A 23,733-nucleotide genomic window follows, 5' to 3' on the forward strand; every position below is an offset into this window, starting at 1 on the left:
TGCTAGCCCCAGAACCAGGGAGGATCTCTAAGGAGAACAGAAGTCACCCACTCCAAGCCCTTGTCACCCAGCCCTACGTAAGGATTCCCTCACGTGTCCTTTGCTGCCGTGTGCGGGCATCTCGAGCGTGCACTGTGACGTGAAAACAAAACTTACCAGGACATCGCAGACCCTCAAGGATGAAGCCCGTGCTTGTTTCCACAAACAGCCTCATTTTCTCTCTTTCATCCCATTACTTCATGGGAGGAAATGTCTGTACAGACCTGTAAAAAAATCCAAGAATTTGTGCACGAGCTTCTTCCCCTGGACCCGCCGCTCTGCCCCTCTCTGGAGGGAGGTGGCCCAGAGACCTCGGGCCGCAGCTGACCCGCTCACCTCCCACAGTACAAGACCAATAAGGAGCTTTTTTGGTTTGCCCCAGAGTTTCTAGTGTGAAGTCCAGCATCGGTGATGGGGACAGAAGTTGGTGCCCGGTGGGCTGCATGAACCGACGCAGCGTCACCACGAACCCATCGCCCCCGCCCAGCCTGCGCGCTGGCAGGCTCAGATCTTCCTTTAGTATCAAATTCACATTAGCGCTGCAAATTAGGGCAATCTAAGACATGGCTCATGGCTACCTACAGGAGGTACTTTTTAGGATGAAAATCAGCCCTTTCTATTTCTCCACTGTCCGCCTACGACAGGCCGGATAACGCCCGCCGCGGCACGCTGCTGGATGGGATGCTTTGGATCAGGGTTTTGCAACGCAGGCATCTGAAGTCTGCCCATCCCTGGTTTAGCTCTCGAAATACTTCTTCATATGTCACTTCTTAAGTGTCTTGTCAAAACCACATGAGAAATTTGTAAATTAGAGCCAGAATTAAAACCCCAATCTCCTGTGTCCCATTCCAGCGTCTTAACCAAAAGGCTGCCCTTTCTTTGATGTAAAATAAGGAAAAAATTGGTCTTTGGTTCGTAAAGCATGGCTGTGGGGTTTCTTTGAAGGCGAGGGTACAAGGAAACACTTCTATTACATGCTGTACTGTTTCTTATAAACTCTTTATGAGCTGGGCTTCAGAATAAAAATGCCCTGCTAACTTTCCTAGCAGCTCAGACATTTATCTCTGACAACCTTTTTTTTTTTTCCCCCCCTTTTCCCATTTGCCTTTTACTTTTGTTGTTGTTGTTTTATTTTTACTTTCAGTTCAACTCCAGCTAAGCGCGGAAAGCGTGGGAGAGGTGTATATAAAGAGCACGCAGTCTGGGCAGTACCTGGCGATGGACACCAACGGGCTGCTCTATGGCTCGGTAAGGAGGAGGTTTGTGTGGGACGAGACACGGAGAGGGTTTGAGGTTTGCAGAAATCTCGTAGCTCTGAGTAATGCAAACCACAAGCAACAATTAGCCTCAGTTTGTTATTTTGGTAGCTGGATGGCCACTCTCCATCCGGCTTTATTTTGGGGGGGAATAAATAAATAATCAAATAGCACCATTGACCGCCCTGCCTCAAACACTTGACAAATATCACATTCCCTATCTGGAGCAGCGGCTGCTCTACATCCCCGGGGCAGCTGCCAGCTCTGCGAGCGGGGTGGCAGGGGGACCCCGACAGGGTGCAGGGTGGGGGCACCTCCAGCCCGGCTCTTCCAGCCCCGGCAGCGCCTTGCCCATGCCTCCGCCTGCCTCCTGCGCCTCTCCACGGCTTGGCCGGGCACTTCAGGGCTGCTAGCTGGGCTGCCAGAGCAAGGAGCCCCGGGCAATGGCCCACAGCCACTGAGCAAAGACTTCCCTGCATTTTTCCTCTGCATCCGATAGTTTTCGTGGTCACACCGAGCCCTGTGCCGGAGGCAGCGACAGCATCCGCAACATCCCGGTGCGAGCGGGATTGTGCCCAGGAGCTGTAGGGCACAGAGTCACCAAAAATAATCTGTGTCTTTGAGAACAGTCCCATTTATAGCAAAGTGTGCGACACGTAATCCTGGTCACAGGCTGCTTAGGCTCACCAAAGAGCTGTTTTGTTCCCTGTGCTCGTGCTCTGAACCTGCAGCCGCCACCGCACAGCTTAGTGCCAGAGCAGGAGCCAGCGCCAGGACCAGCTTACAGAGCGTGGGGCTGGGCTCGGTTACTGCCAAATAAAATGCCCAGGTCACGAGTTACTGCAGGAGTAGCCCAGGGGACTAAATCAAGGCTACTTACCTCCATGCTTTAAATACGAACTTTACTGGGGCATGAAGATCTTGGAGGTGGGTCTGGATAGCACCCGAGCTGGGATCGCCGCATTGGGAACACGCATCCTCCTCCCTACGGCATCCCCCGTCTCACTGTCATTACCCGGCGCTCTCTTTCAGCAGTTACTGGGTGAGGAGTGCCTGTTCCTCGAAAGGCTCGAAGAAAACCATTACAACACGTACGTCTCCAAAAAGCACGCAGATAAGAACTGGTTTGTTGGTCTGAAGAAGAACGGGAACAGCAAGCTGGGGCCGCGGACTCACTATGGCCAGAAGGCGATCCTCTTCCTCCCGCTGCCTGTCTCAGCCGACTAAGCCCTGTCCTGGGAGCTCAGAGACGACCCGAACCCCAGAACCCAACCGCCACCTCCTCCTTTTCCCTCACCCTCTCTTTTTTTGGCTAGTATGACAGAGCCAAACGTTAGAGCTCTGAGCTTTAGGTAAAGGCTTTACCACAGATAGACAAAGCAGAGCTCCTCCGCTCTGCACAAAGCTTTGCAGAGATGAGGGGAAAAGCCCCGACACCCTCCCAAGGTCCACCGGCCCCCCCGCCTCCCCCCACCCTCCGTCAGCAGTGTGGGGCTGGCACGTGCCGTGACCACGCTGCAGGTCCCGGGGACACGCGCAAACCTGCCCCGGACAGGTGCCCCGGAACGGGGCCAAGGACACCCCAAGGACACCCCAAGGACACCCCAAGGACACCCCACGTCCCAGGGAAATGCATGCTTTTACTGTCCCCAGGCATTCAGAGGCAAAACCTCCCTGGATTCTCTGTACAAACATATTTATCCATCTAAGTATGTAGCTTGTAATATGCCCAATTTCAGATTGCACCACCAGTGATGCTATGGAGTGCCAGCCTGGCTAAACGCTTGCAGATACCCTCAGCGTAGGAAGCTAAATTAGCATCAGCCAAACGCTCCAAGCCCTAGGCTTCCTAGCCTCCCTTACCACATGAATATTGCCATGTTTCATGCTAGTACCTGCCATATGTTATTTGTATTTATTTATTAAGTAAACCTGTCTCTCCTACAATCTGTTCATAAGTAATTCCAGGCACCAACCCCCCTCGACGTTGTCCCAGTGAGGATGGGGCAGCGTGGGAGCCACTGAGGTCTGATGTTGAGGGTGGGATGGTGCAGCAGGAACGGGCTGCGTGGTGGTGGCAGCGCATCGCATCGCATCCCGTTCCCAGGGGGCTTCCTCCCACCCCTCCCGGAGCCTGGCTAAATGGGGCTCTAGAAATGGCACCGGGGCCCCACGGTGACTCCCAAACCCTCCGTGAAGTTGAGTTTCTCCTCTCCCGGCATGAAGCAGATCTCCCGAGCAGCTCAAGAGCCGCTCCTGCCAGGTGAAAGCATCACAGGGGCAGCACGCTGCCACGCTCTACCCTGGCTCATCGTCCCCCTTGGGCACTTGCGGACGCCCACGCTGACCAGGCACGAGCTGCACGGGGGGACAGGTCAGCCCAGGCACCAAAGCCTTGCTGAGTCAGCGCTTCTCCAATTGCTTCTTCCTGAGTGGCAAGTGCATTTACCCCACAGCGAGTTTCCTCATGTGTAGACTAGCCCAAAGCCTTTAACTAATCCTTTCTGGTGATGGTGCATTAAAAAGGAAATTGGGAACAGGTTTAACTCCTGTACGGCGGTGTGACTTGTCACGGCCCGGCTGCGGGTGAGGTGCACGCGGAGATGTGGCCAGGGGTGCCGCGGTCAATGGGATGGATTCGGCAGTCGCAGAAGCAAAAGCGTAGCACTCCTTTGCTGGTGCGAGGCTGGAGCTGTGGCAATGCCATGCAGCCCGTCCCGGCATTGCAGCGGGGGGAGCGCTGCCGAAATTCATGTTCGGCTCAGTCCTCCTGTTGGTCTCAGACTGAGGTCTCAAGCTGTAAATAAAATACGCTGGTACAGTGGCAGAACAATAAAGTTTGATAGGAAATATTGCAGCAGGCTATATTTGGTCTTAATTTAAGAGGCACTTGTGTAAAAAAGTCTAAATCTCTTAGGGGGGGAGTGTTGAACATGGAGCATGGTGCTTCTTGAGCACAGGGATGAGCTTTGTGACGAGACACAGAAGCCAGTCAGTCGGGTGGCAGCACCGAGCAGGGACACCCAAAGGGGGAACCCGCAGAGGGAGCTGGGGGACCCTGCGCTGGGGCGGGCGGGAGGCGCAGCCTGGGCGGACACTGCAAACGCCGCTCCCCCCGCACGGAGGGATGGCCACAGGCTTTGCACTCATTGTTTCTACAATAATAATGACAGTTTTGCAATTCCTAAACGCTTTTCCTAACGCTTCCCCTCCTACAGTCCCGCCTGTTGGGCCTGAGTTTCCTTATTCAGCAGTAAAGGGGGGGGGGGAAATGGCATTTAGGTGCATAGTGTAACTTAAGGTAGTTAAACATTACATTGTTGAAATCCTAATTCTGTGTCAGTGGTGAAAAGCGCTCCTGTTCGGTTTGGAAAAGGTGGGTAATCCAATTCATTTTACCTTTGTTTTTGTATAACAAACCCTTGGAAACTGCAGAAGTTTTTGGCAGGAGTGTTACGGCAGCACAGCTGCTCTCCCCAGCTTTGCAAAGAGAAACTTGCCGCTCGGAGGCGAGCGACGCAGCGTGTTTCAGAGCGGAACAACGGAGCGCGTGTTTCTGGACCGAACCTTCTGAAGAGGGAACACAAACAGCTTTTCTGTTCACACAACCCAGGGCTGAGCTCCGGCTCTGCCGGGCGCTGCGGGTTGCGCACAGCCTCCTCGCGTGCACACGCACGGCACCTCCTGGGAACGCCGAGACAAGGCCTGCAGTGCCTGCTAATTAGATATTGCAATCTATTTCTGCTGTCCCTTGGGGTACTGCCGGGATCCCTGCCCCGGCGGGCGGCACCTCGCTGCTGTGGCTGCAGGAGGGTTTGCGCAGACACGCGCTGTTCCTGAGCAAACGTGGCCGGGAACGGTCATCTGCCCCACGACCAGCGGCGCGGGTTCATCAATTCTCGCATCCTGATTTGCAAATAGTAATGATAAACGGGCTGGCAGCCCCGCCGGCCAATGCGCTGAGCTCCTGGGGGGAAACCTGGCATCAGGCTGGAGAGCTGGGGGGACCTGCCCGGCCCCAGGGGGGACAGTCACAGCCCGGCCTCCTGCCAGTGGGTATAAATTCAAACTCCACGTTTCCGTGGGGCCTTTGCTCCGGAGAGCAGACTGAGTTCACCCCCACGGCTTCGGGCTTCGTCCCACCTGGGCTCCCTGCTCACTTTTTCTGTTCCTGCCGTTCGGGACAGGGACACGGGACAAGCACTCCCTGCTCCCGGCAAACTCCAGATAAGCCATCTCTCCACGGGAGAGAGGAAGGAAAGGCACTGTGCCTTGCGTATTTCTGCAGCAGTAATTAGCCACTAATTACTGCACTTTAGAATTGCTCTGCTAATTACTGTATTCCTGAACTTTTGCACTTGCTGGCTCCGAAATCTTTTCCCCAGCGCTGATAGCATCGCAGTTACTCGTCCTCCCAGGCAAACAGGGAGCTGGCGTGGGAACGGCGGAGGGGAAGGAGCGTGCGGCAGCTTGGGCAGCGCCGCAGCTGCAGGGCCCTGCGGGCACCAGTCCTGCCAGCACCCAGCACCCTCCTTGCACCCACCCATTGCCATGGCCCTTCGGTGCTGTTTCTCACCTGGGGGAACCGCGTGGAAATCGAGTCGAAAGGCGATTTGTGCTCCTCCTGCAGGGCTGCGGGATGCAGCTGCTTCTCTTGCCCTTTACACGGCGAGGTTTCCGTACAGCTGCCCACGGAGAGGTCAGATGTGCGGCCTTGCGGGTATTTACTATGATGTGCACACTGAACGCTTGAAGGATACAAATACCAATTTCCACTTTTCACTTATAACCCCCAACAACCAAAAAGGCACGTTTTTACTTTATATAGCAACTAAAACATTCTAATTAAAAGAAGAAAATAAGGCTTACAAAAAAAATCTACTCTGCACAGGCACCTTCCCCTCCCCCTCCAAAATTTTTTTTTTTAAAAATTAAGCTTCAGTAGGATATCTTTGGGGTTTTTTTTTCAATATCATTGCATCACAGGTAAGCTAGCTGGTTATCCCTAAGCTGGCAAACACCTCTGACTGGTTTGCAATGTTGCCTTATTTTACACATCTAAGCACACGTAATACAACTCGTAGCTACCGTGCAGGATCCCACTATAAAAGGTAAACAAGTAATGAATGATTCATCAGCTCTGCTGCCACCACAAACCATGCGCACGCTTTTAATTACGCGCCCGGTGAGGTAAAACACACTCCCAGCTCTCGGTGAAGGTAGTTCAGGCCAGCTCCCTGCAACCCTTCAGCTGACATGGGCCACCCCATGGGGAATCATCCTCATCCTCATGTCAGCCCGCGTCCTACACCTGCAGCACCGGATTTCAAGGCAGGGACAGAGGCTGAACTCTCCCTCTCTGCCTTCTGTGCTGCTACGGACTTGTAATTGCTTATCTGTGGTGGGTAAGAGCCGAGAAGTTTGACATTTAAACCAGTACCTGATAGTGTCCAGTAAGGTCTGAATATCTGCCCAAATCCCAGATTGAGGCCAACGAGCTGCAGGAGGAGAGAGGACAAGAGAAGGACCCAGCCACCGCCAATGTCCCTGGTACCGGAGCTCCGGCAGGTCTGGCACTTGGGAAAGGTGCTGACGTTGCAATGGCAAACGCAAAGCTGGGCAAGGCAGAGCGATGTGGATAGCCAACGGCATCACCACCTTACTTCAACATTGTGGTTGCTCTCCCTTTGAAAGGCTGGGCTGTCACTCAACTCAAAAAATGAATGAATGCATGACCAGGAGATCCAGGTTTCTAATTAAACTGGAAAGTTGGAAAGCGTAATGCCGGATCTAGCCATGCTGTCTTCCAACACCTCATTAACCACAGGGCATTCCTCTCGTTAAGAGTTCTGCCGCTCAGAAATTGCCACCACAGGTACACACTTGACACCCAACTGGGGAAAAATGTCAACACTTTGTCTGAAAAATAATCCCTAAGGAAGCCACAGTAATTGCTCCAGACAGATGAACAAGCAAGGATGACATTACCCAGAGAAACTGCCCTCGCTCCAGAGAGTTTTGTCCTTAGGGTGAGAGGTGAGGGGAAAAGAGAAGTGTTACAAGATTTAATAAAATCATTATGCTTTAAGATCTTTCCCAGTAAGGGGTGGGAGCACAAGTGTGCTGTGAGAGGGTTTCTGGAGCGTGTTGGGAGGAAGGAAAAGCAAGTGCTGCTGCACGAGAGGGTGAGCTAGGGTGGGGAAAGGACGGCGGTGTTCGGATGCTCAGTTAAATTTACAGCATTTCAAATCCAGCAGCAGCCGAGGGCCCCCGATGGGCTAGATTTCAGCCTTTTTCAGCTACGACCTAGTGCTGTCTCCTGGCGGATCTTGCCAGGATCTTGCAAGCTTCCAACTCCTAAAGAAGTGGAAGGAGGAGGTGGTGCAGTAGGGTCCTACGTGATCCCACAACCCTTCTCCCAGTGCTGAAGTCTGTGGCATCCACACACACAACTTCACCGGGGCTCTCCAAAGCCGTATCTTTGCTTCCACACCTGTCGAACCTCTCGGGCTGAGGGCATCCTTGATCAGCTCTTTTTTTTTCCACGACTGCCCAATCCAGAAGTGCTCAGACACGGGAAGGGCAATAAAGGGCCACGGAACCCAGCCAGGCTGTGTACAGGAGACTGTCAGCTAGATCTAAAATCCTGCAGGGATTTAAACAGACCGCAGCCTTGACAACACGCCATCAGCCAAGCAGAGCCCCAGGCTGCAGAGTGCTCTGAATCTTGTCCACTCCCTCCTTCTGTTTGGCTCAGGAGTCCTCTGCGGAGATTTAAAACCCAACTGTTAGATCCTGTTAACTGTTTATCCTGCACCAGGAAGAAGGGCATGAATAGTCACACAAACTATTGCACTAGGAGAGCTGAAGCTATTTTTAAAAAATATCGCGCTTTACATTAAATAAACAACTCTCTGACATGCTGCCATTCATTAGGGAAGAATGTAAATCGGGGTCTAATGGGTCCCATACGTTCTCCATGTACGACATGAAAATGCCCAAGAAAGGTAAAAGCTGGCCAGGGCTGGGTGGCACGGTTTGGCTGCGAGGTACGCTGGAGGGTGGTAACTCCTCTGCTTCGCAGCACAGACGGCGCAGCGGTCCTTCGGTCCATCACGAGCTCCCTTGAAACGCAAGGCAGACATCCTGCCCGGCGCTGCCTGCTCGCCGCTGCCTGTGTGGAGATTATTCCCACAGGTGCCAGACCTTTTTGACAGCTGAAGCACCGTCTTCATGGCACTCATTGAGCTCGTCGCAGCACGGGGCGGCTGCAGCGTGGGAGCCCGGGGACCGAGGGTCCGCAGAAAGGCTGCGCAAGCTCCCGGCGTGAAACCCAGCACAGCCCCTGGAAACAGCTACGGCTCCCGGCGGCGGGTTCAGAGGAGAGCAGGATTGGCCCAGCGCACCCGTTACCGGGGACGGTTCAGCATCTTCGGCTGAGGACACGTCGCAAAGGGCTGCTGCTGTTTCGTCTTCAGTTCTCGAGCGGGATCCGGCAGGAGCGGGCAGGGACGAGCTCCCGGGGCGGGGGGGCGCCCCAGAAAATTAAAAAGCAACAAAACCCCACTGCTCGGTGCCGGGCACACGGGAATTACCTTTTCCCTCTGCCGAACAAACCGCCTTCGATGTCGCCATGTCGCGGGATGCCCAGGAGATGGCGATGCGGAGGCGCCGCTGAGCCGGGGAGCTGCGGGGCCGGGGGGGGGGGAGGATGCGAGCGGGGGGGGCCGGGGCACCCACCCCGCCCCGCGCTGCCGGTGCCAGCGGGCAGGCACCGAAGCGCCAACATCTGGATCGGCATCTGGCTGACAAATGGAGCCAGAGGGAGCTTAAAGGGGCCCGGGAGGCGGTGCACCCCCCCCGCAGCCCCTTGGGGGAGGCCAACCCGGGGTGCCGGGGGCTGTTCCCACCACGGGCACCCCCCCGCTGCAGACCCCATGGGACCCGGGCTGGCAGGGACCCCCGTGGGCAGCAGGAAGGGGACAGAGGGGTTACGCGCCTGGCAAGCCTCGGGGGAGGGTTTGATCACAGGCAAAACACTCATCCCACAAAGTGGCTTCTCCTTCCTCTTCCTCCAACCCAGAGGGCTGCTTTGCCCATGAGGCAGCGCTCAGCCCCAGCCCGAAAAGCCAAAACAACTGAAGCAAGGAAGCCTGAAATAATCTATTATTAAGCTCTGGGAACTGATGGGAATTCAAGCAAAAGGAAAGCTTGGGTTTCCGCTGCTTTCCTGCGGTTGGCATTTTGGAAAGGCTGCCGGAGGACACACACATCTCGGGGCAAGCGAGGCTGCGGGACGGCACAGCGGTGGGCAGCCGGGGCCAGGACCATGGGGCACCACGATGCCGTGGAGCACCACGATGCCATGGAGCATCATCCCCTCGGAGGCTCTGGCAAGGACCGAGGGACCACCGCAGCCGCAGCCACAGCCCCAGCCGAGCTCTTGGCAAGGCTCATCCCTGCAGCTCTCCCTGGCACTGGGGTGCAGCACTGGGGTCTGTCCCCCACCCTCTGCACACCCCATCCCCAGCACCCCTCTGCTGTGCCCCAGACCTCCCTCCCCACCGTCATCTTCAGCCTTCCTTGAGCACAGAGGGTGGGTTGTGCCAAACCATTTCACGATGTGCTAACTGAAATAAGCTCTTGGGACGGCAAATCTATTCCCACATGTGCCCGACTCTGTTTTTAGAGACAGCGTCTGCATCACTCCCAAACTACGGAGGGAGTTGGGGTAAACCTCTGGTCAGGGTACTGGGACAGTGTAAATCAGTTAATTAAAGAGGAGTGATTTCCACGGTGAAGGTCACATTAGGAAGAACGGGGGGAATTTGCAAGATCTGGCAAACCTTCGCCTCAAAGCATCGCCACGGTTTGTGCAGGTTGGGCTGTTTCTAAGCACACGCAGCAATTTGTTCTGGCTAGTGAGGGCAGCTTGTGGCAATCACTAATCCCTGCTTTTGGGTTGAGCCCCTCAAGAAGGGCGGGAGAGGCCCCTGCTCGCCGCCCTCACTGCTCCCCAGACACTGAGCATCAGGAAGCTGCAGCTTAAACCTCAGCGTAATCCCCACACAAAGAGGTGGTCACTGGTAATGGGTTTACCTGCTTAATTCTCCCCAGCCATTCCTGGCTCTCAGGGTTTTCCCTTCCCCACTAACTCAGTGCTGCAGGAAACTCTGCTTCCCACATTAAGCAGATCGTCTGCAACAGTACAGGCAAACGCATTTATCACGCTGAATTCCCGAGCCGTTACACCGCGGCGTTTCCGGGATATGAATCCTCTCTCACTCACATCCTCCCCTGCCCCGTTTCCGGAGCTGTGCCACGATGCATTTATCACCCAAGGCAAGAACATCTTCACCCCCCCTCACCCCTGAGACCATCTGCTGTCACCACCAAACGCACAGAGGAACCTGGTTCACGTGGTGATCACCAACACACGTCCCACGCGCACTGCCAGGGCTCACCTCTGCCCCACGCAGCCCCGCGGCACAGGGTCCTGGGTGGTGGGTACACTTGGGACAAGCTGAAACCACCCCTCACCACCCCAAATCTACTGTTTCTCTGCAGAAATTATCCTAACATGGATTTTTCTCCTTTTCCAGGACAGGAGCTGGGAAGGAGGGCAGGCAGGTACCCACATCCACACGTACTGAAAGAGCCGACCTCTGCAACATGCCTCATAAATAAAAGGGGTTTCTGGACTCAAATTAGCAAACGCTGGAAGGAAAGGCTCTGTTACAGTGCTGCTGGGCAGGACACTGCTCCCGGCTGTGCCTGTGCAGGGCTTACAGGGAAGAAGAGCTTCTGCCACTGCATTTGCTATTTCAGATGTGCCCATGGCATCTGGGGAGCTAGCAATGGGCTTCTCCTCCAGGCTGCCCTTCCTAAACCACATTCATCCTGCAGCTGATGTTATTTGGTTTTTTTTTTCTTCTGAGATGCTAACAATTTCTGTGGATCCATCTGGATGTTATTACAAAAACATCTTGGGTCCACTGAGGCTGCTCACAGCAGGCTCCTTCCTCGCTTCCCCTGTCCGGGACCCCTGAGGCCAAGGAACCCACCCACAGGAGGAGCCGCAGCGCCAGCGTACAAAGAGCAGCAGGCAGCCTGGCTCGGGTGCCAGATCCACTGCCATTCCCAAAAGCACGCCCAGTCTCAGGAACCACCATGTGCCTCAGTTTCCCCACTGCAAAAAGGAGTGAAATAAGCCTCGAGGCGACACCAGTGAGAAACCAGTGCCCCAGCAGAAGGGGAGAGCCCCCGTGTCCTACCTGCCCCACGCACCCATTGCTCGGGGCTGTGGCGTTTTCAGAGCGCTCGGGCTCCAGCCCCAAGGAACCAGCGTGGCCTCATCCTGCGTCGTGGCCTGGCACAGCTGGCTCTGCCGGACCCAGAGCAACCACGGAGCTGGTGTCTTCCTCTCTTCTGCCATGCACCTGAGCAGTCACCTGCGACAGGAGGAAACGCCGCTGTTACTGATAAAGGCAGGGGCTCCTCGCTGCTGGGTTCAACTCACCGTGAATGTCCCTCAGCAGCACTCCTACCTCCCCACTCCGCTCTGCACTCCAGTCATTCCACTCTTTTCCTTTTTTCTGTGATTTGCAATAGTCACCGTTTGCTTGCACAAAAACCCGACTCCCCGGGGCCGTAGCTGACGGCTTCCATCACTTGGGGTATGGTTTTATTTAGCCATTACAGCTACATCCTGAACGTGGCCATAAAGCACATTTATCCTTTGTGGCTGAACTCGGTGCCAAATTAGTCTCAGTTTACGGCTCGTGCTCTGAACGTGGTGTTTACCGTGGGCTTTGCCATGCCTGTGCCTGTGCTAACTGCCAGCTCCGACTGGGAAACACAGGGAAGTGAGAGAGAACGGCCGGGGGGAGCAGCCTGGGTGCGGGGGCTGCGTTCCTCTCGCAGGGACCAGCTTCACTCGGGAGCACCGCGGCGGTGCCCCACGCACCCTCCTGCTCCCACGCTGCCTGTGCCGAACCGCTGCCGGCTCCTCTGGTGAGGCACCGCTGACGTCCTGGGCAGGGGACCGCTCCACGCTGCTGCCCAGCAGCCACAACCTGTCCTGCTGCCGGTGGGCAACGTCCGAGGGACTACCAGCAGGCAGCTCCGCTCCCCCGGCGCTGCGCAGGCAGAGCAGCCCCGGGAATCATTTCGCAGGAGAGATTAGGGAAGAGCCCGTGTCCGGATCTACGCACAAATGCTGGCCAACCCAAGTCTTTCAAATGACAACTGCAATTGCCAGCTTGTTGTATTAAAAATGCACCTTAAGCACAGGATAAGAAAAAGGAGGAAAAAATTTCTAGGCACAGCCATGAAAAGCTAACAACTTAGATAAATCAGGCTGCAAGGTTTTTGCTCTTTAGAGAATAAGGCCTCAAGCTCAGGTCCAATCCCTCCTCTCCAAGGACAGTTCCAGCTTTCCAACACAAAACCAATTGCAACTCAAAGCCAACTGAATCCAATCACTGCTCACTCAGGCAGATCCATCCTTGTCACCAAGCACGGAAATTCAATATATGGGGAGAACTTGCAACAAAAAAAAAGAAATTCTATTTATTTTCATAGAAGTACGTTTGGCCTAAACCCTTTACTCTTGTAAAGAGAGTCAGTAACTCTGCTGCTTCTTTTTTAATTATGTTTCTAAACTAAATGAAAACCAACGGGAAGGCTGTGGGGCACTATCACAGCATCTTTGGCAAGATGCACACTAGCCAAAGGTACAATTCCAAAGCAAGACATCGCAGTAACGAATTATAATTAAAATACTGTTTTACCAATGTTCCTCAGGGTCCTGACAGGTTTTCCCCAACTTCCACAGAGAAAAATCTTTTTTTTTCCTAGCCAGACAACCTTTCTAAGCAAGAGCCGAGACAGGCATCCATAAGGCAGGCAGACCGCAGCCTTACCGTGTCTGCCCATAGCAACGCTCTGAAGACAGGGAAAACGCCTACAGGCAACTTGGGTTTCCCCACACGCCGGGTGTAATCCAGTGGGAGCAAGAGAGGAATTTAGGAACGGGAGGTTCTGCAGGGTGATTTTTGCAGAGAACAGATGAGTGGCACAGCTAGAAATGCACTAACTGGGTTCACACCCCCCGGCTGAGCAAGGCTGGGGGCTGCCAGGTGGGGAGCAAAGGCGCTGCAGTCCTGTGTCCCAGCCCAGGAACTGGGAAACATTCCCCGTATACGGGGAGACGTCAGCCGCTGCGGTGCTCAGCGTGGCCCAGGTAAAGACAGAGGGAAGGAGGGAGGGAGGGAGGGAGGCGTCACCTGGCCGAGCAGAGCAGCGCGATGGGCAGAGCCGGACCCTGGAGGAAGCCGGCAGGAAGCCCACTTGCACGGGCTTGGGACATCTCTGCTCCCAGGCTCCTTTCTCGATGGTTTCCTTTCATTATGAAATTTTGTTATGGAGAAAAGGATGGTGACAAAGTAGCAGGAAGGGAAAAGCAACACAACCATCTCACAGGCTCTGAAATGTTGCAGATGCCTTTCTGTCCGCAGGAAAAGGCTGGTGCATGGACACTGTGCTTCAGCATCAGCTCCGAGCAACAGCATGCAGGAAAAACATCACCCTCTGCTCACGTCTGCATTGCTGTGCTGGGTAACTCCAGCTCGTTCACCATTTCAGGCTTTAACTTTCTGTGCATACCATGTAGTTTATATTGTGTTAAGCCCATCTAGACAGCAAGCAATTTCCTCGGGCTTAACAGCCCTTCTGTTCCTCCCTGACATCCGCCGCACGCCGCTAAGCCCGGCCGATTAACACTGTCTCCACCAAAGAGCAGAGAAAGGTCCCCACAGCTCTTAAACGCCCTCCGCTCCTCCAGCCTGCCCAGGCAATTAGTTCTATAGGCTCTGGGGCTGTGTTTCTACAACGTACCTTCTTCCCTCCTAATGCTCGTTACACACCTTAATTTATTTTGTGTGCACCACAGCTTCGCGGATCATCCCGCTCCCCCAGCCAGGGGCTGCTCCAGCCCATTACTCCAAACCCTTCAAAGCCTTCTCTTCTCCTTCCACACTGAACTGCAAGTTTTAACCCTCACTTGTTTTTAGATCAGCAAAATACGTTTTCTGGTTGCACCTCATGGCTCACTTCCCCGCTGCCCCTGTCCCGAGGGCCCCGGTGCCCGGCGCTGCCCAGCGCAAGCTCCCACAGCCCACGGCTCCAGCCCCGCTGCCCACCTCTCCCAGCTCACCTCCCCTGCAGCCAACCCAGAAATTACACCCCCAGCAAAGAGTTAAAAGCCAGCCTGAAGAAGTTGCTTCTGCCCCACTTTGGTGCCTGAACATCATCCAAAAGCAATCAGGCAGCACACGATAATTTTGACAGTAGCAGGTTCTGCACGGACAAATGATGCGACAGCAGCAGCACCGTCCACCCCTGTTCTTTCCAGGATTTTCTCCCAAAGCCATTTCCATTCACAAGCACAAATTCCATTTTCTTTCCCCAAGTTGCCAGCGCAGAACCCCCAGCCCGGGCTCCCTCCGCCTCGCACACGGGGGTCTGCTGCCACGCAGGTCCTGCCGCCTGGCACCGTCCCCCCGCACGGTCCCCGTCCCAGCCCAGGGGCGCAGACACCCAGAGCAGCCCTGCTCAAATGAGGCCAGCTTAACGGCAGGAAAACCGAGCTTTCGTGCAGTGCTTTTCAGGGACAGGAGGGATCCAGAAGCTGACACAAGAGCGTTGCTTAGATTTAATTAAGCTTGTTTAGAACTCGGTGTCTCGCTGGTGCCATTCCCATGCGTCCAGCAGCCCCAGGCAAAGCCGGCATTTATCTACGGGGCCAACACAAACTGCCACCAGGACGCAACCCTTCGACTCTAACAAATCTGCAAATAAGTGTCAAAAGGAAGAAGAAAAGAAGAAAGAGAGGGACCCGGAGGAAGGAATCTGCATGGGGAACAACTCCATCTGGGCTTGGCATCGGCGTGTGCTCACCACATCACTGCTAAAAGGGATGATGGGTTCTGGCCAGCAACAAAGCTGCTGGCTCCAGCCCCGCAGGGATTAGGCCAGTTAAAACGCTGAGGGCTGCAGGCAATTCTCTGCTGAAACGGGGGCCACACAGCTCGCTGCCAAGCATTCCTGAAAAATAAAATAGGTGGGCACTTCCCTGCCCCGGCCGGGCAGGGTCCTGAGCAGCGCTGCTGGTGGTGGGGAGTCGGGGGGCTGCGACCAGCATCACCTCTGGCTTCTGGCCTGGGAAGCCGTTGCTTCCTGCCTGCGCTTGATTTATCCCACGTGTTTATTTTCTATACCGTTTGTCCTGAAATATGTCAGTATGCGACTTTCTAGGCTTTCCCGTCCCGCTGGGGTAAACCCGACATATGTGGGATGACACGGAAGATTGAACCAGCCATCGCTGCTATTATTGTGCTCCGGCTTCTGCCAGCTCTGCAGAGGCTTTATGGGCTTTTGGGGGGGGGGGGGGTTGTTGTTGTTGTTTGTTGACTTTTTTCCTTTTTTTTCCCCTCTTCTTTTTTTTTTTTCTTTTTTTCTTTAAAACTGAACTGGTGCTTGTAACACCTGCTATCTTCAGTCTTTTCAAAAGTTAGAAATGAAAAAAAAAGCTCTGCCCAGATCTACTTTTCCACGCTTTTGTGAAAATAAGAGAATTGCTCAGGATGATTGCTGGGGCACGCAAACGGAGCAGTGGCAGCACGTCCTGTTGTGCGGGTATAACCATGCTCACCAGCCTCACCAGGACCTTAATTCTGTGCCTTTTGGGACAGAGCATTTACACACACAGCTTAGTCCAGAAAGAGGGATTTTTTTCTACTACCAGCTGGTTTTGCGTGTGTTCTGCAGTGCCTTTGTGGAACATTTCGGAGGAAGCATGAGCCAGCATTTAGCATCCTCATCTGGGACTTTGGAGAAAAACCAATCCGTGACCCACCACAGCGTAACCATGGGACAGATGCTCCAACATGGTAAACTGGAGATGTTTTCCTCTCCATCACAGGGAGGGATAAGGACAAAACACCAGCACTGAACAATTCTGCAGTGCAGAGGTCCCGCAGTTCGAGTTAAGGTCAGCGAGCTCTATTTTTCCCCCAAAACTTAGTCCTGGATCCAAACTGAGCACTGGTTGTTTCACATGAGAAGCTCCTTTGCCGGTGACCTCATGGAAGGTCAGTGACTCCAAAGCGCCGTTACTTTTCCAGAAGGACCCTGTGTTTTTGCCTGCCATCGTTCCACCTCCCGGGGGGGCACAGCCTGCTGCCGGCTCGGCTGCAGCTGTGGGCAGCGACCGCAGCTCCCCGGGTGCAGGGCACGCTGCCTGTCCCTCTGCCTGCTCCTGCTGCCCTGCCTGTCTCTGGGCCATCAGCTGCCCAGGGGATGATGGCAGGATGCTCGGCCCCAGCCGGAGTGGTGCTGAGCCACTATCACCACCACAACCCTCCCCCAACCCAAGGATCAAGAATGAGAATTAAAAGAAAAAAAAACTCTTTGAAAGCAGTTTTAAGTAAACAAAAAATTGATCTCACAAGCTTCAGTAACCACAAGCATAAATTTGGGTTTGGCTGGGCTCTGTGTTTTGCTTGGGTTCTTCTGCATCACATATGAAGCCTATTTTAAGATGATTTGCTTGAGCGGTTCAGCATATCACCAGGGCTAACACGCACTCCAGAGTCACCTAGGAGCCACTGCTGTCCCCATGGCCACCAGCTCCCCCGGAGCGGTGACGAGCAGAGCCGGCCTGAAGCACAAAGTCCCTTATTCCTTGGGATCCTACTACAGGGGCAAGCTCTGGCATGAGCTGGTTCAGCATCCCCAGGAAATGAAAAGTGAGGAGAGGTAAAAGCACGTCCCTTCCAGGAAAGAAAAAAAAAAAAAAGGAGAAAAGGGAAAAAAAAAAAAAGAGGGAGGAAAAAAGTAATTCTATACCCTGATTTTATTCCAGTGAACGGCACGGTATTCAGCCATCAGACTGGAGGAAGTCTTGGGTCACAGCAGGAAAAACGCCATGCCTACGGGCGTTAGTCCAGATCCTTTCTGCCTCTGCACCGAGCAGCCGTCACTCTTCGTCCCTCGCACAGAGCAAAGACATTAGGAGGCCAAAACTGCCACGGGAGATACGGAGCTGCAATTTGGACCCGGCCCGTGTCTGAAACGGGGCTCAGCACACAGCAAGCTGTGGATCTAAACCTCTCTGAGGCTCGAGGAAGGGGAGGGCTGTCCAGCCGGATATTGGCTCGGCTCCACTTACCATTACCAATAACAAAAAGAAAAGAAAGGAAAGCCAAGTCATTCTCACTTGCTGCGTAACTGCCCCCACATCAGGCATCTGCATCTTCAGCAGGCATAAAAGTGTAAAGAGGACGGGAAATGAGGGTTGCTGGTGTCTGTCTGGACACTGGCCTGGGCGGCTGGAAGAACATTAAGATACATCCTAAATTTCAGAGAGAAAAAGGAAAAAAGAGAAAAGAAAACTAACTAAAGAAACAGGATGTCTTGCTGGTCTCCCTAATGTGCACGGAAGCCTGTCAACCACACAACCCGCCAAACAGCTTCGGATAAAAGCAAGAAAAACCACCACGAACTGTCCCCGTGCGTGCTGAGGCTGCCTCCCCCCACGCCGTCGCCGGGAGCTCCGTCCCTCCTGCAAAGGTACCATCCTGCAAGGCCATCGCTGTGCGAGGCGCGGGGAGAGGAAACCGCAGAGCAGGACAGCGAGCAGACAAATTGCTAAATGAAAAGGCAAAGGAGACGCCGCAGCAAACGCTGCACGAGGCTGGGGCACGGCGGCAGCCGGGAATCCCAGAGCTTCGGCTCGCGGCTGTTTGTACGGTAACAGAAAAAGCCGGGTTTATACAATGCTTCCTGAGCGTTTCCACATTCAGTTCCGCAGCCCTGCGGGCGAGATTCCTGCCAAATCACAGGCCTGGGCTCACACGTGAAGATCACAAAGGCAGAAAGAAGGCACGAAGAGCTATCGTTTCTAGCAAAGCGTTTCTTCTTTCCGCTTGGAGAAGCTCTGGAGGTTATTTGCAGCCTTGAAACTAAGGAGCGGCCGACACGGCACAGGCAGCGGAGGAGGATGGCGGCAGCTGCCAAGGAATGATACTTTACACTCGGAGATGCTTTTATCCCCGTTTCTCCGAGCACTTCACAGGAGACAGCAGGGTGTTATTATCACTCGCTATTTACGGGGAAGCTGAGGCATAGTTTAGAGTGAAATATTTTGGTTTTTCTTAAGGCTTGGTACTCCGGAGTTTTATTGGGGAAGGTGGTACAAGATGAACGGCCCTCCTTCGGCCGCGCTCTCTGCTGTAGGCACAACGGGGGAGAGCAGGCTGCCCGGCGATTCCCGGCGGGATGCACAGAGGCTGGAGCTGGGGAAAGGCGGATCACACCCCTACCCTTGCACGGGCTCCCTCCCCCTAAAACGCTCCTGTCTACAATTGCACAGGCAGGTTAAGAGGAAGGAGAGGAGAACACGGGGAAGTTTTCATTTGGTACCACATTTTGCAGATGTTAAGGCTACTAAAGCAGTTCACATTTTGCAGCAACTTCTGTACAAAGCCTGATGCAAAGCAAAATGAAATCCCTAATGATGCCTGTAGTATGGATAAGTAAGAAAATACCCGTTACTCTGACTTCTTAATTCTGAACAGTAAAACCTTTCAGGGACAACCTAGCGAGCCACAATTATTTAATGCTGTGGATCGGCACATGGGCTTCCTCGTGAATGCATTCACCTACACGCAATACCTGCTGACTTCAGCTGTCCTTCCACGTAGCACAGGATATAATTACGCCAGCTTACACACAGCTCCCAGCTGCCTGCCTCCAGACACCACTGCTTCTGGTGCTCATTTGTACCACCAAGAACAATTAGCAATACACGGGCAAGGAAAATTGCACTTTTGAGGGACCTGAATATGGACTCACGCTAGTAAAAACCACACTTCCAGATGAAACACAAGTTCAACTGCAAACTGCCAAGCCCCTTCCCCATCCGTACTCTGGATAGTACATCCAGGGGATGGCTGTATTTGCACATCACAAGTTCTCTAACGTCCCTTCATCCCATCAAGGGATGGGTGGACGGCAAGAGGTGCCCCAGCTCTTCCTCTGAACCGTGCACTTCCACTCAGCTGGTCGCTTCTCCTGCCACTGGAAATGTTCTTGGCTATAAATGAGCGTGCCATTTGGTTTTACCCACCGTTAAAGGTGGCAGGCAGGGGTCCCTGGATGCCTGTCGGTGCCCCAAGACAGACAGTCGTGGCAGCCCGTCACCTCCCAGGGGCGAGGGGACAGAGGCACAGCTCACAGCTCACCGAGGTGTCTGCACAGGCACATTGTGCCGACCCTACGAGCTCAGCTGCACCTGGAGGAAAACCAGAGTACACCAGAGCCCTGCCTGACAAGTGTTAGAAGAATTACAAAGCTGCACAGAAAAACCATTAACTACCACACTTTCCCAAGAGGTAAGGGCCCAGGGGCGACGTTCCTCGGCCGGGAGGCTGAGTGCTTGTGAGCTCCCAGCCGGACCGAAAGCAGGGACCCGCTGACAGCCTGGCCACTGAAACCTCCTCTGGTTCACCGGGTCCAACAGCAGATATTGCCTTCCCCTATTAACCTCAGCATGCACATACTCAAAGCATACTCCTGTAGTCGAAATTTGCTCCTTCTCTACCTGCTGGCAAAGCATCCCGCTGCTGTCACTGCTGGAGGAGGAAGGCAGAGTAATTATCTCATCCCTAGGAGAGAAGAGGTCGATCTTTGCTGGGACCGGGACTGCCAGGTGACCAGCGGGGAGGGGAGCAGCACCGCCGTGCTCCGAGCTTTGGGGGGCTGGGAGCAATGCTGAGTACGCTGGATTGAGCCCGCTGCAGAAACAGGGGTCCAGCACAGAGCCCAGAACAGTGCAGACTGCTATGACACAAAAGTATTAATTACGCTTCTTGGGGCTGACACATCACTGACGTGGCTTAAGGCCATACACAGCTGTGGCTTCACCTACCCTGAAAAAATTACCAAAGCAAATTCACACCCATAAAACACTGACAGCTCATCTCTGAGGATTCATCATTTGAAGAATGGCTGTTGTAATCATTCAAAACTAGGGTGCTGTATGATAAAAAAATAATAATCTAACTGGCATGATTGTAGAATGGCTTTATTTATTCATTCACCATGAGTGAATTATTCAGTTTTCCAGAATCCCAACACAGAAACCCTTCACGCTGCCTACGCTGAGATGTACGCTACGTTCTTTTAGTGCTTTTTACGGTATGATTTTAGCAGCTGTGCATCCTGCGTGTCCTTCGTGACAACCATGAACCCAACTGCACAACAGTTACAGTGCTTTAAGTACATTTGCACTTCTGTAGTAACTTAAATATAAATATATATTTATATTTGTGATACATTCAGGAAGGCTGATTTTTCAAATCAAGTTCTCTTGGAACGAGCAACAATTATAATCAGGGAGTAAGCACAGCGAGATATCTCCCATCTTTTTTATGGAATAAAAGTCCCATTTCTATCATAGGGATATATCTGATATTAAACTCAAGATACCCAAATATCGGTGAAAAAATCAGGATCCTACAAAGAAAATTTCATACTGTTGCTGTCCGATATGATTTTGGGGAAGATTTTCACATTTCAACACAGAAAGAAAAGGTATTTCCAACTGCTATCGCATAAAATGATCTGGAAATTCTGTGAAAAACAATCTGCCTGAACTGCTGAAGCCTGTAGAGAGGAGCAAGTGGAGATCCCGGAGTCACAACGGCACTTCACTTACCGAAAGGATGGCTCTAGCGCGCGCGCATCGCCTTTCAGAGGAACTGGCTCTCTTACCCACACAACAGCAGCTTCAAACCCCTTGCGTTCTTTGCGCATCCCTGGATGGAAAGAATAATGCAAATTAACCGTTAGTCAAGATTATTAGGCGTTAGCAAGATTCTGCACCTTGCTGCTGGAGCATAAAACCCGCCATCGTCAGCGCTTTGGCTAAGGAAGCCTGGGGACGGCCCGGGGAGGTTTCATAAGATGGATGATAAGAGATTGTATCTGAAAGTTTAATTTTTTTAATCAATTTTTATGGGTTTTCCCTTTTTATTCAAATCAGATAGATCTTAATCTCTCTAACAGCAGCATTTGTACTGCCGCGGAGGAGCAGCATCTCCACGGGCAGATGCAATGGCCCACGAGCAGCAGACCCCTCGTCCCCAGGGCTCGCCCTTCCCCGCTCCCCAGGCGAAGCGAGTCCGTGCGGCAGCCTGCGGCTGACCGACTCGGCAGCGCACAGTAGCCTTAACCACCTGCTGCAAACAGAAAATGGAAACGCCAGGGAGAAAAGGCAAATTTTATTGTGTCTGGAGACCTGCGGCTCTGTGAAGCAAAAGTATTTAAATAGACAAGAATCTTTTGTCCAGGAAACTGAGCACTAATAATAACATTTCGGCTTCCTGCAAAGCCGGCTTCTTCCCCAGCTGCTTTCCACGGTCTTTGCCTCCTCCCATCCTCCCAGCACTGCCCCAGACCTTGTCACTCCCCTCTCAGGCTACAAAACACCCCACGATTTTCCAGGCTGCTTCCCTCCTCCACCAAACATTCGGCTTTTCTGTTTGATGCCCTGCTCTGTTTTCTCCTCCAGGCTGTCTTGGCAAACACACAAAAGGGAAAGCCCTCTCCTCTCCAGCTCTGGTGCCCTCTGCCAGCCCCCCAGTCCCCCCATCCCTACGGGGAGAGCCTGGTCCCGCTCATACAGACATCCCGGCTGGAGGATGTGGGGCCAGGCGCCAGCGCAGGCTCATCCCAAAATCTCTACCAGCATCTTTTCCCAAATGCCCGTAGCTTCCCAAAGCTGGGGGGGAGTTTTAACAAGGACGAAGGAGGACACAGCTCAACATCCCTTCTCCCTGTCAACATCCCAAACCCTGGCCAAAGCATGGAGGTGCTCCGGCTATCCAGACAGCTGCAAGTTATTTATTTATTCATTCATTTTACATGGGCAAGCTTCCCAAGTCGACCCTAAACCCCGCTCCCCCACCCCAGAACACCAGCCCAATAAGTGGGTGTCAGGATTCACTGCTGTGAGGGCAGACAGGCACTTTCTGTCGCCGGGTACCTCATCAAGGGAAGACAGGAGATTTCCTGGAGCACAGACAATGCCTGACCCAGAGCAACGCTCTCGAGGACCAGCAGCCATCGTCTGTGAGAACCAAATTGGTGGTCGCCATCCGGCCCCGCTGGAATAGCGGTCCCTGTCACCGTGGCCGTGTTACACACCGGCGGCGGTCCCGGGAGCCGAGGGCTGAGCGAGGAGGAGAGCGGGCTGGGGGTCCTGCCAACCCCCCCAGGACCAGCCAGGGCACAGCCCCTCACAGGGCAAAAATAACCTGAAAAAAAGAGACTGAGCGGCCAGAAACACAAGCTTTTGGAAATCAAGTATTACCTCGAGGAAACATAGGGCTGACTGAGTTGTATCTAGCGTGGAAATGAGCTGGGTTAAAGCAGGGAGTTGGCTGCTGCTCGGAGATCACAGCTCAAATCCTTCAATATCCTGGTGCTGTCGGGGGACCAGAGGGTCTCAGCAGAACCGGCTCTTCGTAAGGTGACGAATTTGAATGCCAATGTGCTTCGTAACAACAGGAATAGAAAAACGAGTAAAAATAAAGGGTTTTAAGGAAAACATATCTCATTTCCACGCTAAAGAAGTTGAAGAGGCAGGACAATTTTTACCCATAGCCTAACATAGTTACTGGAATCAGCTGAAGAACAGAAAATTCACAGATAGAAAAAATATCGTTCAGTCAAGTCTAAAGTATCCTGACACCGTTGGTGCAAAATCTTTGCTGATTCTGCTCAAGCAACTGGGATTTAATGTTTTGATCGCTTGACTTCAGCAGGGCCACGATCCTGCTCTGCACCCTAAAGCCAGCTTTCCCAGCGGGGTCAGGAAAGCCTGCAAGACATGTCCGCGTGCTTCGGGCTTAAGAGTAATGAAAATATATAAATTAGGGTTCAGATTTTCATACACAAAACCCTAAAGAAATTGGATCCCAAGCGACAGTTTTAATTAAATAGTAGCTCAGCACAGCTTGGAATATTATAAAAACCCCAGAAAGTAATATATAACTATGCATCTAGAAAGCACCATTTAGACTGATGACTCAAACTATTCAATTGATTTGAAATACATTGTCCGAACACATTTTACGTATGTACGTAATATTTGCTAGTTTAATAAATATGTGGAGAAAACATGGAAATGTCTATCTGCTTTTAGAAACAAGTGGCTAAATCACTGATCCATTCATTTGCATGAGAAAAGTGAAGCAAAGGCTTCACTCATTTTATTCTTATGCAAGTAATGATTTAGAAAATGTACATTATCATCAACACTATAATCACGATCCCAAGTCTATAATCCCACGAAGGAAGCCTGCACTGCACA

General features: G+C 53.0%; 1 protein-coding gene across 5 annotated transcripts in view; it reads left to right on the forward strand.

Moving 5' to 3' along the window:
• The window catches only part of FGF1 (fibroblast growth factor 1), a 30,613-nt gene extending 26,461 nt beyond the window's left edge, over nucleotides 1-4,152 (forward strand). For 3 of the 5 annotated variants that reach the window (XM_054842101.1, XM_054842099.1, XM_054842100.1), the window contains 2 exons: nucleotides 1,184-1,287; nucleotides 2,328-4,152. In XM_054842101.1, coding sequence (XP_054698076.1) covers nucleotides 1,184-1,287; nucleotides 2,328-2,522 — 299 coding nt within the window. In that variant the 3' untranslated portion in view covers nucleotides 2,523-4,152. The remainder of the gene's footprint in view (nucleotides 1-1,183; nucleotides 1,288-2,327) is intronic. The other 2 variants (XM_054842102.1, XM_054842104.1) reach the window with 1 other exon arrangement.
• Nucleotides 4,153-23,733: the final 19,581 nt, after the last annotated feature.

The sequence above is a fragment of the Grus americana genome, chromosome 14, assembly GCF_028858705.1.
Source record: "Grus americana isolate bGruAme1 chromosome 14, bGruAme1.mat, whole genome shotgun sequence".
Classification (NCBI taxonomy): domain Eukaryota; kingdom Metazoa; phylum Chordata; class Aves; order Gruiformes; family Gruidae; genus Grus; species Grus americana.